Source organism: Cervus canadensis, chromosome 1 (genome assembly GCF_019320065.1).
Source record: "Cervus canadensis isolate Bull #8, Minnesota chromosome 1, ASM1932006v1, whole genome shotgun sequence".
Lineage (NCBI taxonomy): Eukaryota > Metazoa > Chordata > Mammalia > Artiodactyla > Cervidae > Cervus > Cervus canadensis.
In genome coordinates this window covers 15,808,714-15,823,687 of record NC_057386.1, presented here as the reverse complement: position 1 = coordinate 15,823,687, position 14,974 = coordinate 15,808,714, and the positions used below count along the sequence as shown (strand labels likewise).

Below are 14,974 nucleotides of genomic sequence, written 5' to 3'. Positions count from 1 at the left end.
CCAATATAACAAATACAGGCTAAAGTTAACAGATGTTATCATTTTGCACGCACCTTCCTTTCCTCATTCTCTCCCTCCCACGTATACCTTTTCTTAAGTAAGATAAAGTTATGACCCAATAAGACCAATTAACCTTGATAAAAGTGTCAAAAAGGCACTTCCTAATTCATTAGGAAGAAATTGCAAAGGGATGAGCCCCAGTCTAAGATTCCTTTATTAGAGTCTAACAAAGCCAGTGGCTTTGAATTTAAAAAAAAAAAAAAACTAATAAAAAGCAAGTTTCTGTAAGAAAGCTAGAAAGCACATCTTTCAGCAGAGCCAGTACATGCCAATCAAAGTGAACAAATTGCTCTTCTTCCTTCAGTGTTCTGTTCTCAGCTAGGGCTTGGCAGGTATAGCTAAGTTAGGCTGCTGCTACCAGTAAACATCTTCTAAGTTACCCTTACCTATATCTGGCCTTAACATAGGAAACAGTTTTAGCCTAGCTTCTGACCTCAACAGAGGAAACAGTTTTAGCCTAGTTTGTAGTTTAAAACTTCACTCTCGGACGTTCCACGTGCCTTGGAAGCGGCTCCTGCTCTGCGACTTTCCTGAGGAGCCGCCGCCGCCGCCGCTCTGGATCCCGCCGCCGGGGGCCTCGCATCCCGGGCGGCCCCTCGGCTTCCCCGAGCTGCCCCGAAAGCGTAAAATCGACGCGGGGGCTATGACTGAGCCTTCGGTTTCGCCCGGCAAGCGCCGCGACGACGGGGATACCGGTGCTCAGGGCGGCGCGGAGCGTGAGGGCCGCGGCCTGGAGACCGGCGAGTCGCAGCTGCTGCAGCCGCCCGTGCGGCCCCGCGGGCCGGGGGAGGAGCCCCGGGATGTCCGGCCCCTGAGAGGCGGTGGCGACGATGGGGCGGGGCGCGCAGAGTCCCAGCGGGGAGACTGGGGGGCCGCACCGCGCCAGCTCAGTGAAGAATTTTGGCAGTATAACACTTTCCAGTACCGGAGGAACCCTTTACCGCCTATTGATCTGGCAGACATTGAAGTTGTAAGCGAAGACAACCTGATAGAAACAGCACTGCAGGGCAAGAATGAAGTGGCTGAGATTGATATGGAGTCTTGACAGAAGGAGCTAAAGAAGTGGGTTTTTCTCAACTCGAGGAGACATCTCTAAGTGAATTTATGTTAAAGAACAAAGTTATTTTCCATACTTAATGTGATATCATTCCCAAACCTGAAAAAAGAGGAAAAGTTGTTTCAAAGATGAATGCCTGCAGTCACTACTGTACCTCCCAATGGGGATTTGTCAAGGATATAGTGCAGTTATAGGGGAAGTACAATATGTGTGCATTCTTAAGAAAAATGTATGTGTAGGTTCTAAATTTGAAGATATCAGTCTTACAAAATGGAATTCTGACTGTTACAGAAATAGATGGGAAACATTCAGATATTCCTGTTGTTGCACCAAAAAGTTAATTTGTGTACATGAAATGAATATTGTTTTATAATAACTTATTAATAAAATACTTTCTAATACAAAAAAAATAAAATAAAACTTCACTCTCCCTGGGTTTAATAATGCTGGTAGTCATCATCCCTACATATTAGCTAGGAGTCCTCAAGATGATTCCTACCAGAAAAGATATTACTACCAATAAACTATTTTTAGGATCCTTGATTCAATAACACAGACAAAATTTTTTTCTAATCCAAAAGTGACTATTTCTGCACCTTTGAAATTCATTTGTCTAGCTAGCACAAACTATATACAAAACCCTGAATGATAGACAAATTATACCTCATAGTATAAAGGAAATTAAGGCATGGTCCCTGCTCTCATATAGTTTACAGTCCTGAAGGTTGGTGGTGGGGAACATAAGCAAAATTTAGAGAGTGGGAAGATAGCATACTGTTAAGCTTTAAGAGTCAGATGCTTATGTAAATAAACAACTTCAAGTTTACAGATTCTATCTTGACCATTAAAATATGTTCCAGTTATTGAGTTGGAAAAAAGGGAAAGGCCTCTTTTAATAGTATAGATTTAGATTTATACTATTTATATAAATAGATTTAATAGTAATCCCTCTATTAGATGGGATTGCTATTAAACTTGCTTCTTTACATTAAGGATTATTTGATACTATACAGAAAGTGATATTAATTAAATGAATGCTCATGCCAACATTTTGATCTTTCCTGTTTCTTGTGTATTTTGAGTTAAAAGAGTTACTAAAGAAAATCATGAAAACTAGATAAATTCCAATATTTTACAACTTAATTGTTTATAACTTACAACTTAAATGTTTTATAAAATTTTTCTCTAAGTTTTTTTCTGTGCCTGAATTATCTTTTCTTACAGAGAATCAAATGGTTGATTTGGCTGTGGCAATGGATGATGCAAAAAATTTCACTGGTGAGTAAGCAGTTAGGGGGAAAGAGAATTCATTTTTAAGTAAGACCTTAATGCTTTATTTTTTCAAAAAAGATGTTTTTAAACAGCCATTTTTTCTTTGGGCTATTATTGACGTGCTAAATTGGCAAAAGACCCTGATGCTGGGAAAGATTGAAGGCAGGAGGAGAACAGGACAACAGAGGACGAGATGGTTGGATGGCATCACCGACTCAATGGACATGAGTTTGAGCAGGCTCCAGGAGTTGGTGATGGACAGGGAAGCCTGGCATGCTGAGTCCATGGGGTCACAAAGAGTTGGACATGACTGAGCAACTGAGCTGAAATTGACTCTCTACAAATTTATTGTTAAATGTTTCTTTTATAATCTGATGTGGGATTTTCCCTGAATATAGCTATATTATGTGATGTTTTTATCAATAATGTTTTCCACTTCACCATTGTTTAAACAACCAAAAACCCAGGTCTCCTGCATTGCAGGCAGATTCTTTACCAGCTGAGCCACCCAGGAAGCCCAAAATGTAGGTCAACACTGTCCAATCTCAAGGTAAATTTTTGTAGGGTAGCTAGGAAATTCAGTTTCTGTGTCTGAAGACCCAATAGTTCAGGAAACTTAATGGCTTTTGACTTATATCTGGAATTATAAAAACTTTTCTTTTGCTTGATTTAAAAGTATGAATTCTATTTCTGACTCAATCCACCCACCCACATGTCCTTTGAATCTACATAGTTTAACAAATTTCATAGTCAATTTTCTCGTCTAATTAAAGATGATGCCACATAGGTAATCTTTTTCATAGTTTGAAATCTTTAGTCCATTCCTAAAATTGCTGTTGTTGTTGTTGTTCAGTCTATATGTTGTGTCTGACTCTTTACAACCCCATAGACTGCAGCATGCCAGGCTCCTCTGTCCTCGACTGTCTCACAGTTTGCTCAAATTCATGCTGGTAATGCTATCTAACCATCTCATTCTCTGCTGCCCCCTCTCCTTTTGTTTTCAATCTTTCCCAGCATCAGAGTTTTTCCCTAAAATGAGTCCTAAAATTGTTACATGTTAACAATTCCCATCTTTCCAAAGGAGAGAAGGTTAATGTCAGCGATCTGGACAATGTGATGAGGAGAATGGGGCTAGCACTCACTACTGAGGAGCAGGAGGAGCTGCTGGAAACTCTGCCAGTTCATGGTGAGGATTTAGCTCAGCCTGGGAAACTTAGAGTCATGGGCTTGTGTATGAAAACTGGTGAAATTATATATGTGTATTGTCCAATAAAACCTAAATTGTAAAATACAATCCTCACACGAGAAGAAATCGTGTTCCTTACATTTTAATACAGAAAATTGACAACATCTTTTGTTGTTCAGTTGCTAAGTCGTGTCTGACTGTGTGACTCCATGGACTGCAACACAGCAGACTTCCCTGTCCTTCACTGTCTCCCAGAGTTTGCTCAGAGTCAGGTCCCTTGAGTCAATGATGCTATCTTTCACTAGTCTCCCACCATAAGGGCTAAATTATCCTGTCTCTCTGGGAGCACTGTCTAATCTAAATCATGACCAAGTCAAAAAGGGAAGTTGAAGGAGAAACAGAAGGAAGGGAAAAGGAAGAAACAAAGAAGCAAGACTATTTTTAATTGAACAGATCAGTTCAGTTCAGTCACTCTGTCGTGTCTGACTCTTTGCAACCCCATGAACCACAGCACGCCAGGCCTCCCTGTCCATCACCAACTCCCGGAGTCCACCCAAACCCATGTCCATTGAGTCAGTGATGCCATCCAACCATCTCATCCTCTGTTGTCCCCTTCTCCTCCTGCCCTCAATCTTGCCCAGCATCAGGGTCTTTTCCAATGAGTCAGCTCTTCGCATCAGGTGGCCAAAGCATTGGAGTTTCAGCTTCAACATCAATCCTTCCAATGAACATCCAGGACTGATCTCCTTTAGGATGGACTGGTTGGATGTCCTTGCAGTCTAAGGGACTTTCAAGAGTCTTCTCCAACACCACAGTTCAAAAGCATCAATTCTTCAGCGCTCAGCTTTCTTTATGGTCCAACGCTCATATCCATACATGACTACAGGCAAAACCATAGCTTTGACTAGACAGAAACTTTGTTGACAAAGTAATGTCTCTGCTTTTTTAATTTGCTGTCTAGGTTGGTCATAACTTTCCTTCCAAGGAGTAAGCATCTTTTAATTTCATGGCTGCTTATCACAATCTGCAGTGATTTTGGAGCCCAAAAAATAAAGTCAGCCACTGTTTCCACTGTTTCCCCATCTATTTCTCATGAATAGGTAGATTTATATCAGTGCAAGCTTCCTTCAGCTTTAGTTTCATTCTTACTTGAGGATAAAACAGAATAACTTCTAAACAAATCAGAAAGGAGTGTTTTATTTCTCCTGAAATTATGGATGTTATGTTGTCTCTGTGCTGTCTTTGTTAATCTTTCCATCATTTAACCTATATTCTTAATTGTGTTTTATATTACAGCTGATGGAAAAGTATTTAAGAATAGATTGCTAAAAAGTGTGAAGGCCCTGAAAGGTGAGTGAAAAGTATGATGAAAGAACAAGTAAAAATAAAATCCTTAGCATTTTCTTTTAAATATTCCAAGTTTGCTTCCTGCCAATTTGTTGATCCATTGTTATGACTCATAACGTATCATTCTTCTTTGGGTGCACTGCCCTTTAAGATACAAGTTAAAGTATATTACTGTAGGAAGTTTCTAACACTGTTTTCTGGATAGAACCATATAAGTTGGTGGTTATTTCAATCACAAATCATTAGACTTACCCGAAAGTAAAAGTATAAGTTGCTCAGTCACGTCTGACTCTTTTGACCCCCTGAACTGTAGCCCACCAGGCTTCTCCAGATTTTCCAGTCAAGAATACTGGAGTGCATAGCCATTCCCTTCTCCATGGGATCTTCCCAACCCAGGGATTGAACACAGGTCTCCTGTATAGCAGGCAGATTCCTTACCATCTGAGGTACCAGGGAAGCCCCAGACTTACCTATTCCTCTCTAAATGACCTCTCATGTAAAACAAAACAGAGTCCCCTGGATAGACATAAAGGAAGATATCCTATTTCCACTTTCTATACTAATTCACTGTAAACAATTATATTTTTAATTAGAAAAAATATTAAACACAAAATTACAAGAAAATTATTTCTACCACTTATAAAAATTGGTATAAAGAAATAAAAGTCAAGTCCCAAGGATGTAATGTACAACATGATGACTGTGGTGAAGAATACCTTATTTTATATTTAAAAGTTGCTAAGAAAGTAGATCTTAAAAGTTCTTACCACAAGGGGGAAAAGTATGTAACTATGTGTGGTGATGGAGGTGAACTAGATTTATTGTGGTGATCATTTTGCAATATATCCAAATATTGCATAATTACATTGTATACCTGAAATTAATATGTTATATGCCAATTATATCTCATTTTTTAAAGTGAAAGTCTCCCACTTCCCACTGATCTAATCTCTCTCCATAAAGAATAAACACTGTTTACTGTTTAGCTTTGTCTCAATGGTTACCTTTCTGAATTTTTTCTTACTTTCAAATCTAAATCTTACAGACAAATCTAAATCTTGGGAGAGATATATGTTAATAGTTTCTTTGTGCCTTTGTGCTTTATTGTCCTGTGAGGTTTCTGATGCATGATCATGATCCGCATTTTTCACTCTTAAGTGTCAATACTCTTGTTTTTATTCCATGCCTTTCTTTCCAAAGCACCAAGGGTCAAAATAAAAAAACTGGAATCTTTTGTGGAAAACATGGGAATTAGACTCAAAGATGAGGAACTTGAGGAACTAATGACCCAACTGTCAGCTGATGGTGAGTGTCAGACATCTTTATGTTCTTCAGAGAAGCATTGAGCCCTTGTATTAGAACTGCTGTAAGTAGCCTTTTTAGTACCATAATGAAGTAAGTGTAAAAAGAAAGACTTAATCTTGATTCATGAAGAAATATCATCTCCAAAAACACTTTTGAAAAAATACATTGGGAATGTTGCTTGCAGGACTCAGCCGTGCCTGGGAATACGACACACTTAACGAGTTAAAGAAAAATGAATTTTTAAATTTCACTCATAAGGGAACATGGTATTAAGGGAACATTTAAGAAAGTCAAAAGTCAGATGATGAACTAGGAGAAAATGATAAGGTCCCTAAGGCAGAAAAAGCCCTCATACATTGATTAAAACATACTGACAGTAGAAAAATAGGCAAATATTCATAAAAGAGGAAATCTAAAAGTCTAATAACATATGAAAAGATATTTAACCTCACAAGTAATCATGAAAATACAAAATAAAGCAAGGCATGGAAATATTTTCAGTTCTCAGGCAAAAATTAATAAGACTGAGAACATTTAGTTCTGGTGAGAGTGAAGGGAAAGGGACTTACTGATACATTTGGGTGAAAGTTGCCATTGCTCTTGGAAAAATCATTTGGCAGTACTTTGGCTGGAAAAAAAACATCCCTTTTCCCTGGCGAATCTAGCCCACATGCTTCTTCTGTAATATATGGTATTTCTTTTTGCTGAGGTCTGGTCCCTATTCCATCACTAACTTGCTGACAGTTTAACCCTACTGAATCTAAATTTCTTCACATGTAAAACAAGGGGTTGAATTAAATTATTTTCTATGGTAATTTCTTGCCCTGAAATAATTTAGATAATGCATATAAAGGTCTTACTTTGGTGTCTAGAATACTCAGTAAATGTTGATCATGATGACAGTGGTAGTGGTGAAGATGACAGGGAAGATGGAGAAAATGTTGAAGAAAAGGAAATTCTATGATCTATGAATCAATATTGCCTGTTATATAAATACAAGTCCTAAAAGAATAAATATTTGTTACAAATTATGACCTTCATATAGATACATAAGGTAAAAATACAACTTAGAACATTTTACATGAAATAGCACTGAGCTCACTGGCTTCCTTCTCCACTACTCCTGTTCTTATTCCTGGCAACTTTAATATCCTCTGTATAGATCAGAGGCCATGGACCTCTTCCACAGTCTGATGAATTGGACCCCTTCTGAAAAATAATATTTTTAAATGCATAAAATGAAATACATAAAATTACCAAGAAGCTAATTATATTAAAATACAATTTATCAAAACATTAGTGAAATAAAGTATTAGTACTTATTAATACATTTAACAATTTCTGGTGTGATCACTCACCTAAAGTCAGACATCCTAGAATGTGAAGTCAAGTGGGCTTTAGGAAGCATCACTATGAGCAAAGCTAGTGGAGGTGATAGAATTCCAGTTGAGCTATTTCAAATCCTGAAAGATTGTGCTGTGAAAGTGCTGCACTCAATATGCCAGCAAATTTGGAAAACTCAGCAGTAGCCACAGGACTGGAAAAGGTCAGTTTTCATTCCAATCCCAAAGAAAGGCAATCCCAAAGAATGCTTAAACTACTGCACAGTTGTACTCATCTCACACACTACAAAGTAATGCTCAAAATTCTCCAAGCCAGGCTTTAACAGTACGTGAACTGTGAACTTCCAGATGTTTAAGCTGGTTTTAGAAAAGGCAAAGGAACCAGAGATCAAATTGCCAACATCTGCTGGATCGTCAAAAAAGCAAGAGAGTTCCAGAAAAACATCTATTTCTGCTTTATTGACTATGTCAAAGCCTTTGACTGTGTTTTCCACAACAAACTGTGGAAAATTCTTCAAGAGATGGGAATACCAGACCACCTGACCTGCCTCCTGAGAAATCTGTATGCAAGTCAAGAAGCAACAGTTAGAACTGGATATGGAACAAAAGACTGATTGTAAATCAGGCAAGTAGTATGTCAAGGCTGTATATTGTCACCCTGCTTATTTAATTTATATGCAGAGTACATCATGAGAAACACTGGGCTGGAGGAAGCACAAGCTGGAATCAAGATTGCTGGGAGAAATATCAATAACCTCAGATATGCAGATGACACCAGGCTTAGGGCAGAAAGTGAAGAAGAACTAAAGAGCCTCTTGATGAAAGTAAAAGAGGAGAGTGAAAAAGTTGGCTTAAAACTCAACATTCAGAAAACTAAGATCATGGCATCTGATCCCATCACTTAATGGCACATAGATAGGGAAACAGTGGAAATAGTGCCAGACTTTATTTTGGGGGCTCCAAAATCACTGCAGATGGTAACTGCAGCCATGATATTAAAAGACACTTGCTCCTGGGTAGAAAAGCTTGAGCAACCTAGACAGCATATTAAAAAGCAGAGACATTACTTTGCCACCAAAGGTTTGTCTAGTTAAAGCTATGGTTTTTCTAGTAGTCATGTATGGATGTGAGAGTGGGACTCTAAAGAAAGCTGAGGGGGCAGGAGCCAAGATGGCGGAGGAGTAGGAAGGGGAGACCACTTTCTCTCCTACAAATTCATCAAAAGAATAACTGAACGCAGAGCAAACTTTGCAAAACAACTTCTGATCGCTAGCTGAGGTCATCAGGCGCCCAGAAAAGCAGCCCATTGTCTTCGAAAGGAGGTAGGACAAAATATAAGAGACAAAAAGTGAGACAAAAGAGCTAAGGACGGACATCCGTCCCGGGAAGGGAGTCTTAGGCGGCATTGCTAGGGGTAGGGTCCGGGCCTGAGTGCCCTGAGGACAATCGGAGGGAGCTTCTGTGAGTTCCCAACTTGAACTGTGGGAGACCAAAAGAGAGAGAGTAAATTAACTGGCCGGAACTCACTGCCTGCCGTTCGCAGAACAAAGAGACCGAGAAAATCCAGAGAAGAGCTCACAGGCTGCGGACGGCCCAGCCCCGCCGGAGGCAGGAGGCAGGGAGGAGGGGAAGGTCGCGGAGAGACACAGGGCGCAGGCACCCGACCGGCGCGGGCGGGGACTGGGGCTGGGGACGCGGAGGGCAGAAGGCGCAGGCACCCGATTGGCGCCAGAGGAAACTGAAACTGGGACCGTGGAAGGGAGTGGGCGCGCCACACCTGGGGAGAGTGCAGCCCCTCGCTGCCTGGACCGCTCTGACGGGGAAGGCACAGAGAGAAGGCGCAGCTTTTCATTCCGCGCTTTTGTGGAACACCGGAGGGCTGGAACCTCGCGCAGCGTGGGGCGCGCTCCATATAGAACAGCCGGGAGCCTGAGCAGCGCAGACGGAGAAAGCGGCGTCGGCCCCTCCCGGCAGCGCCAGCCCGTCCCCGCGGTGCCAGCCCTTCCCCACAGCGCCAGCCCCTCCCGCAGCGCCAGCCCTTCCCCTCAGAGCGACAGAACTAGCTACCTGAATAAGAGTCCACCTCCGCCCGCCTGTGTCAGGGCGGAAATGAGGCTCTGAAGAGACCGGCAAACAGAAGCCAAATAAACAAAGGGAACCGCTTCAGAAGGGACTGGTGCAACAGATTAAAATCCCTGTAGAAAACACCGACTACACCGGAAGGGGCCTGTAGATATCGAGAAGTGTAAGCTGGAACGAGGAGCTATCTGAAACTGAGCCGAACCCACACTGACCGCAACAGCTCCAGAGAAACTCCTAGATATAATTTTACTTTTTTCTCTTTTTTTCTTTTTTCTCTTTTATTTTCCTTTAAAATCCCCTATTACTCCCCCATTACTCCTTAACTTTCATTTCCATAGATTTTTACGATTTTTTTAATTAGGGAGAAAAAAAAATTTTTTTTTTCTTTTTTTTCTTTTTACTTTTTTTTTTCTTTCCTTTTTCTTTTCTATTTTCTATTTTTCTTTTTCTCTTATTTCTTTTAAAGTCCTCTAGTACTCCTCCTCTACTACTCCTTAATTTTCATTTTCAATACACTATAACCTTACAAAAAAAAAAAAGAAGCCCTATTTTTAAACCGAAGATTATTCTCTCCCAATCTTGACTCTCTGTTTTCTACCTCAGAACACCTCTATTTCCTCCTTTCCCCTTCTCTTCCCAATCCAATTCTGTGAATCTTTGTAGGTGACTGGGCTACAGAGAACACTCTGGAAACAGACAGCTGCGTAGATCTGTCTCTCTCCTCTTGAGTCCCCCTTTTTCTCCTCCTGCTCATCTCTATCTCCCTCCTTCCTCTCCTCTTCTTCATGTAACTCTGTGAACCTCTCTGGGTGTCCCTAACGGGGGAGAATCTTTTCGCCATTAACCTAGAAGTTTTCTTATCAGTGCTGTATAGTTGGAGAAGTCCTGAGACTACAGGAAGAATAAAACTGAAATCCAGAGGCAGGAGACTTAAGCCCATAACCCGAGAACACCAGAAACTCCTGACTACATGGAACTTTAAGTAATAAGTGACTGTCCAAAAGCTCCATACCTACACTGAAACCAACCACCACCCAAGAGCCAATAAGTTTTAGAGCAAGACATACCACGCAAATTCTCCAGCAACGCAGGAACATAGCCCTGAACGTCAACATACAGGCTGCCCAAGGTCACACCTAACACATAGACCCATCTCAAAACTCATTACTGGGCACTCCATTGCTCTCCAAAGAGAAGAAATCAAATTCCACGCACCAGAACACTGACGCAAGCTTCCCTAACCAGGAAACCTTGACAAGCCAATCGTCTAACCCCACCCACTGGGTTAATCCTCCACAATAAAAAGGAACCACAGACCTCCAGAATACAGAAAGCCCACTCCAGACACAGCAATCTAAGACAAGATGAAAAGGCAAAGAAATACCCAACAGGGTAAAGGAAACATGAAAAATGCCCACCAAGTCAAACAAAAGAGGAGGAGATAGGGAATCTACCTGAAAAAGAATTTAGAATAATGATAATAAAAATGATCCAAAATCTTGAAAACAAAATGGAGTTACAGATAAATAGCCTGGAGACAAAGATTGAAAAGATACAAGAAATGTTTAATAAAGACCTAGAAGAAATAAAAAAGAGTCAATTAAAAATGAATAATGCAATGAATGAGATCAAAAACACTCTGGAGGGAACCAAGAGTAGAATAACGGAGGCAGAAGATAGGATAAGTGAGGTAGAGATAAAATGGTGGAAATAAATGAAGCAGAGAGGAAAAAAGAAAAAAGGATCAAAAGAAAATTGAGGACAACCTCAGGGACCTCTGGGACAATGTGAAACACCCCAACATTCAAATCATAGGAGTTCCAGAAGAAGAAGACAAAAAGAAAGGCCATGAGAAAATACTCGAGGAGATAATAGCTGAAAACTTCCCTAAAATGGGGAAAGAAATAGCCACCCAAGTCCAAGAAACCCAGAGAGTCCCAAACAGGATAAACCCAAGGCGAAACACCCCAAGACACATATTAATCAAATTAACAAAGATCAAACACAAAGAACAAATACTAAAAGCAGCAAGGGAGAAAAAACAAATAACACACAAAGGGATGCCCCATAAGGATAACAGCTGATCTATCAATAGAAACCCTCCAGGCCAGAAGGGAATGCAGGACGTACTGAAAGTAATGAAAGAGACTAACCTACAACCTAGATTACTGTATCCAGCAAGGATCTCATTCAGATATGAAGGAGAATTCAAAAGCTTTACAGATAAGCAAAAGCTGAGAGAATTCAGCACCACCAAACCAGCTCTTCAACAAATGCTAAAGGATCTTCTCTAGACAGGAAATGCAGAAAAGTTGTATAAACGTGAACCCAAAACAACAAAGTAAATGGCAACGGGACCACACCTATCAATAATTACCCTAAATGTAAATGGATTGAATGCCCCAACCAAAAGACAAAGATTGGCTGAATGGATACAAAAACAAGACCCCTATATATGCTATCTACAAGAGACCCACCTCAAAACAAGAGACACATACAGACTGAAAGTGAAGGGCTGGAAAAAAAATATTTCATGCAAACGCAGACCAAAAAAGCAGGAGTCGCAATACTCATATCAGATAAAATAGACTTTCAAATAAAGGATGTGAAAAGAGACAAAGAAGGACACTACATAATGATCAAAGGATCAATCCAAGAAGAAGATATAACAATTACAAATATATATGCACCAACATAGGAGCACCGCAATAGTAGGCAAAACACTAACGAGTATGAAAGAGGAATTAATAGTAAACACAATAATATGGGAGACTTTAATACCCCACTCACAACAGTGGATTAGATCAAACTAAACAGAGAAATTAAAGGAAACACAAACCTAATGACAACCAAGGCCAGCTAGGACCTAATGAATCGTATAGGACATTTCAACCCCAAAACAATCAACTTCCACCTTTTTCTCAAGTGCACACGGAACCTTCTCCAGAATAGATCACATCCTGGGCCATAAATCTAGTCTTGGAAAATTCAAAAAAATTGAAATCATTCCAGTCATCTTTTCTGACCACAGTGCAGTAAGATTAGATCTCAATTACAGGAAAAAATTGTTAAAAATTCAAACACATGGAGGCTAAATAACACGCTTCTGAATAACCAACAAATCATAGAAGAAATCAAAATATGTATAGAAATGAATGAAAATGAAAACACAACAACCCAAAACCTATGGGACACTGTAAAAGCAGTGCTAAGGGGAAAGTTCATAGCATTACAGGCTTACATCAAGAAACAAGAAAAAAGCCAAATAAATAACCTAACTCTACACCTAAAGCAATTAGAGAAGGAAGAAATGAAGAACACCAGGGTTAGCAGAAGGAAAGAAATCTTAAAAATCAGGGCAGAAATAAATGCAAAAGAAACTAAAGAGACCATAGCAAAAATCAACAAAGCTAAAAGCTGGTTTTTTGAAAAATAAACAAAATTGACAAACCATTAGCAAGACTCATTAAGAAACAAAGTTAGAGAAGAACAAATTAACAAAAATTAGAAATTGAAAAGTGGAGAGATTACACAAAACAGACAAAAACACGAAATACAAAGATCATAAGAGACTACATACCAGCAGCATCTATGCCAATAAAATGACAACTTGATGATGGACAAATTTCTTCAGAAAAGTATAACTTTCCAAAACGAACCAGGAAGAAATAGAAGATCTTAACAGACCCATCACAGGCAAGGAAATTGAAACTGTAATCAAAAATCTTCCAGCAAACAAAAGCCCAGGACCAGATGGCTTCACAGCTGAATTCTACCAAAAATTTAGAGAGAAGCTAACACCTATCTTACTCAAACTCTTCCAGAAAATTGCAGATGAAGGTAAGCTTCCAAACTCATTCTATGAGGCCACCATCACCCTAATTCCAAAACCAGACAAAGATGCCACAAAAAAAGAAAACTACAGGCCAAATATCACTGATGAACATAGATGCAAAAATCCTTAACAAAATTCTAGCAAACAGAATCCAACAACATATTAAAAAAATCATACACCATGACCAAGTGGGCTTTATCCCAGGAATGCAAGGATTCTTTAATATCCACAAATCAATCAACGTAATACACCACATTAACAAATTGAAAGATAAAAACCATATGATTATCTCAATAGATGCAGAGAAAGCCTTTGACAAAATTCAACACTCATTTATGATTAAAACTCTCCAAAAAGCAAGAATAGAAGGAACATACCTCAACATTATAAAAGCCATATATGACAAACCCACAGCAAGCATCACCCTCAATGGTGAAAAATTGAAAGCATTTCCCCTGAAATCAGGAACAAGACAAGGGTGCCCACTCTCACCACTACTGTTCAACATAGTGTTGGAAGTTTTGGCCACAGCAATCAGAGCAGAAAAAGAAGTAAAAGGAATCCAGATAGGAAAAGAAGAAGTGAAACTCTCACTGTTTGCAGATGACATGATCCTCTACATAGAAAACCCTAAAGACTCTACCAGAAAATTACTAGAACTAATCAATGAATATAGTAAAGTTGCAGGATATAAAATTAACACACAGAAATCCCTTGAATTCCTATATACTAACAATGAAAAAACAGAAAGAGAAATTAAGGAAACAATACCATTCACCATTGCAACAAAAAGAATAAAATACTTAGGAGTATATCTACCTAAAGAAACAAAAGACCTATACATAGAAAACTATAAACACTGATGAAAGAAATCAAAGAGGACACAAACAGATGGAGAAACATACTGTGTTCATGGATTGGAAGAATCAATATTGTCAAAATGGCTATACTACCCAAAGCAATCTATAGATTCAATGCAATCCCTATCAAGCTACCAACGGTATTTTCACAGAACTAGAACAAATAATTTCACAATTTGTATGGAAATACAAAAAACCTCGAATAGCCAAAGTAATCTTGAGAAAGAAGAATGGAACTGGAGGAATCAACCTGCCTGACTTCAGACTTTACTACAAAGCCACAGTCATCAAGACAGTGTGGTACTGGCACAAAGACAGAAATATAGATCAATGGAACAGAATAGAAAGCCAAGAGATAAATCCACGAACCTATGGACACCTTATCTTTGACAAAGGAGGCAAGGATATACAATGGAAAAAAGACAACCTCTTTAACAAGTGGTGCTGGGAAAGCTGGTCAACCACTTGTAAAAGAATGACACTAGAACACTTTCTAACACCATACACAAAAATAAACTCAAAATGGATTAAAGATCTAAATGTAAGACCAAAAACTATAAAACTCCTAGAGGAAAACATAGGCAGAACACTCTGACATAAATACAGCAAGATCCTCTATGACATACC

General features: G+C 39.4%; 2 protein-coding genes across 2 annotated transcripts in view; both read left to right on the top strand.

The window, feature by feature from the left end:
* Positions 1–14,974, top strand: part of EFCAB3 (EF-hand calcium binding domain 3) — a 150,517-nt gene that overhangs the window by 77,232 nt on the left and 58,311 nt on the right. The window contains exons 29-32 of the mRNA XM_043465601.1: positions 2,342–2,395; positions 3,471–3,575; positions 4,872–4,925; positions 6,123–6,227. Of these exons, the coding sequence (XP_043321536.1) occupies positions 2,342–2,395; positions 3,471–3,575; positions 4,872–4,925; positions 6,123–6,227 (318 nt within the window). The remainder of the gene's footprint in view (positions 1–2,341; positions 2,396–3,470; positions 3,576–4,871; positions 4,926–6,122; positions 6,228–14,974) is intronic.
* LOC122422719 (uncharacterized protein C9orf40-like) lies at positions 33–1,120 on the top strand. The gene is made up of 2 exons (XM_043439366.1): positions 33–81; positions 468–1,120. The coding sequence occupies exons 1-2, from the start codon at positions 33–35 to the stop codon at positions 1,103–1,105; spliced, it is 687 nt and encodes a 228-aa protein (XP_043295301.1). The 3' UTR covers positions 1,106–1,120.

What these genes read in the sequence shown, in the direction of transcription:
- LOC122422719 (XM_043439366.1), top strand. Translation starts at nt 33, where the DNA reads ATGTTATCATTTTGCACGCACCTTCCTTTCCTCATTCTCTCCCTCCCA. An exon ending in CCTCATTCTCTCCCTCCCAC is followed by an intron (nt 82 to 467) that starts GTATACCTTTTC and finishes GCCTTAACATAG; the next exon opens with GAAACAGTTTTAGCCTAGCT.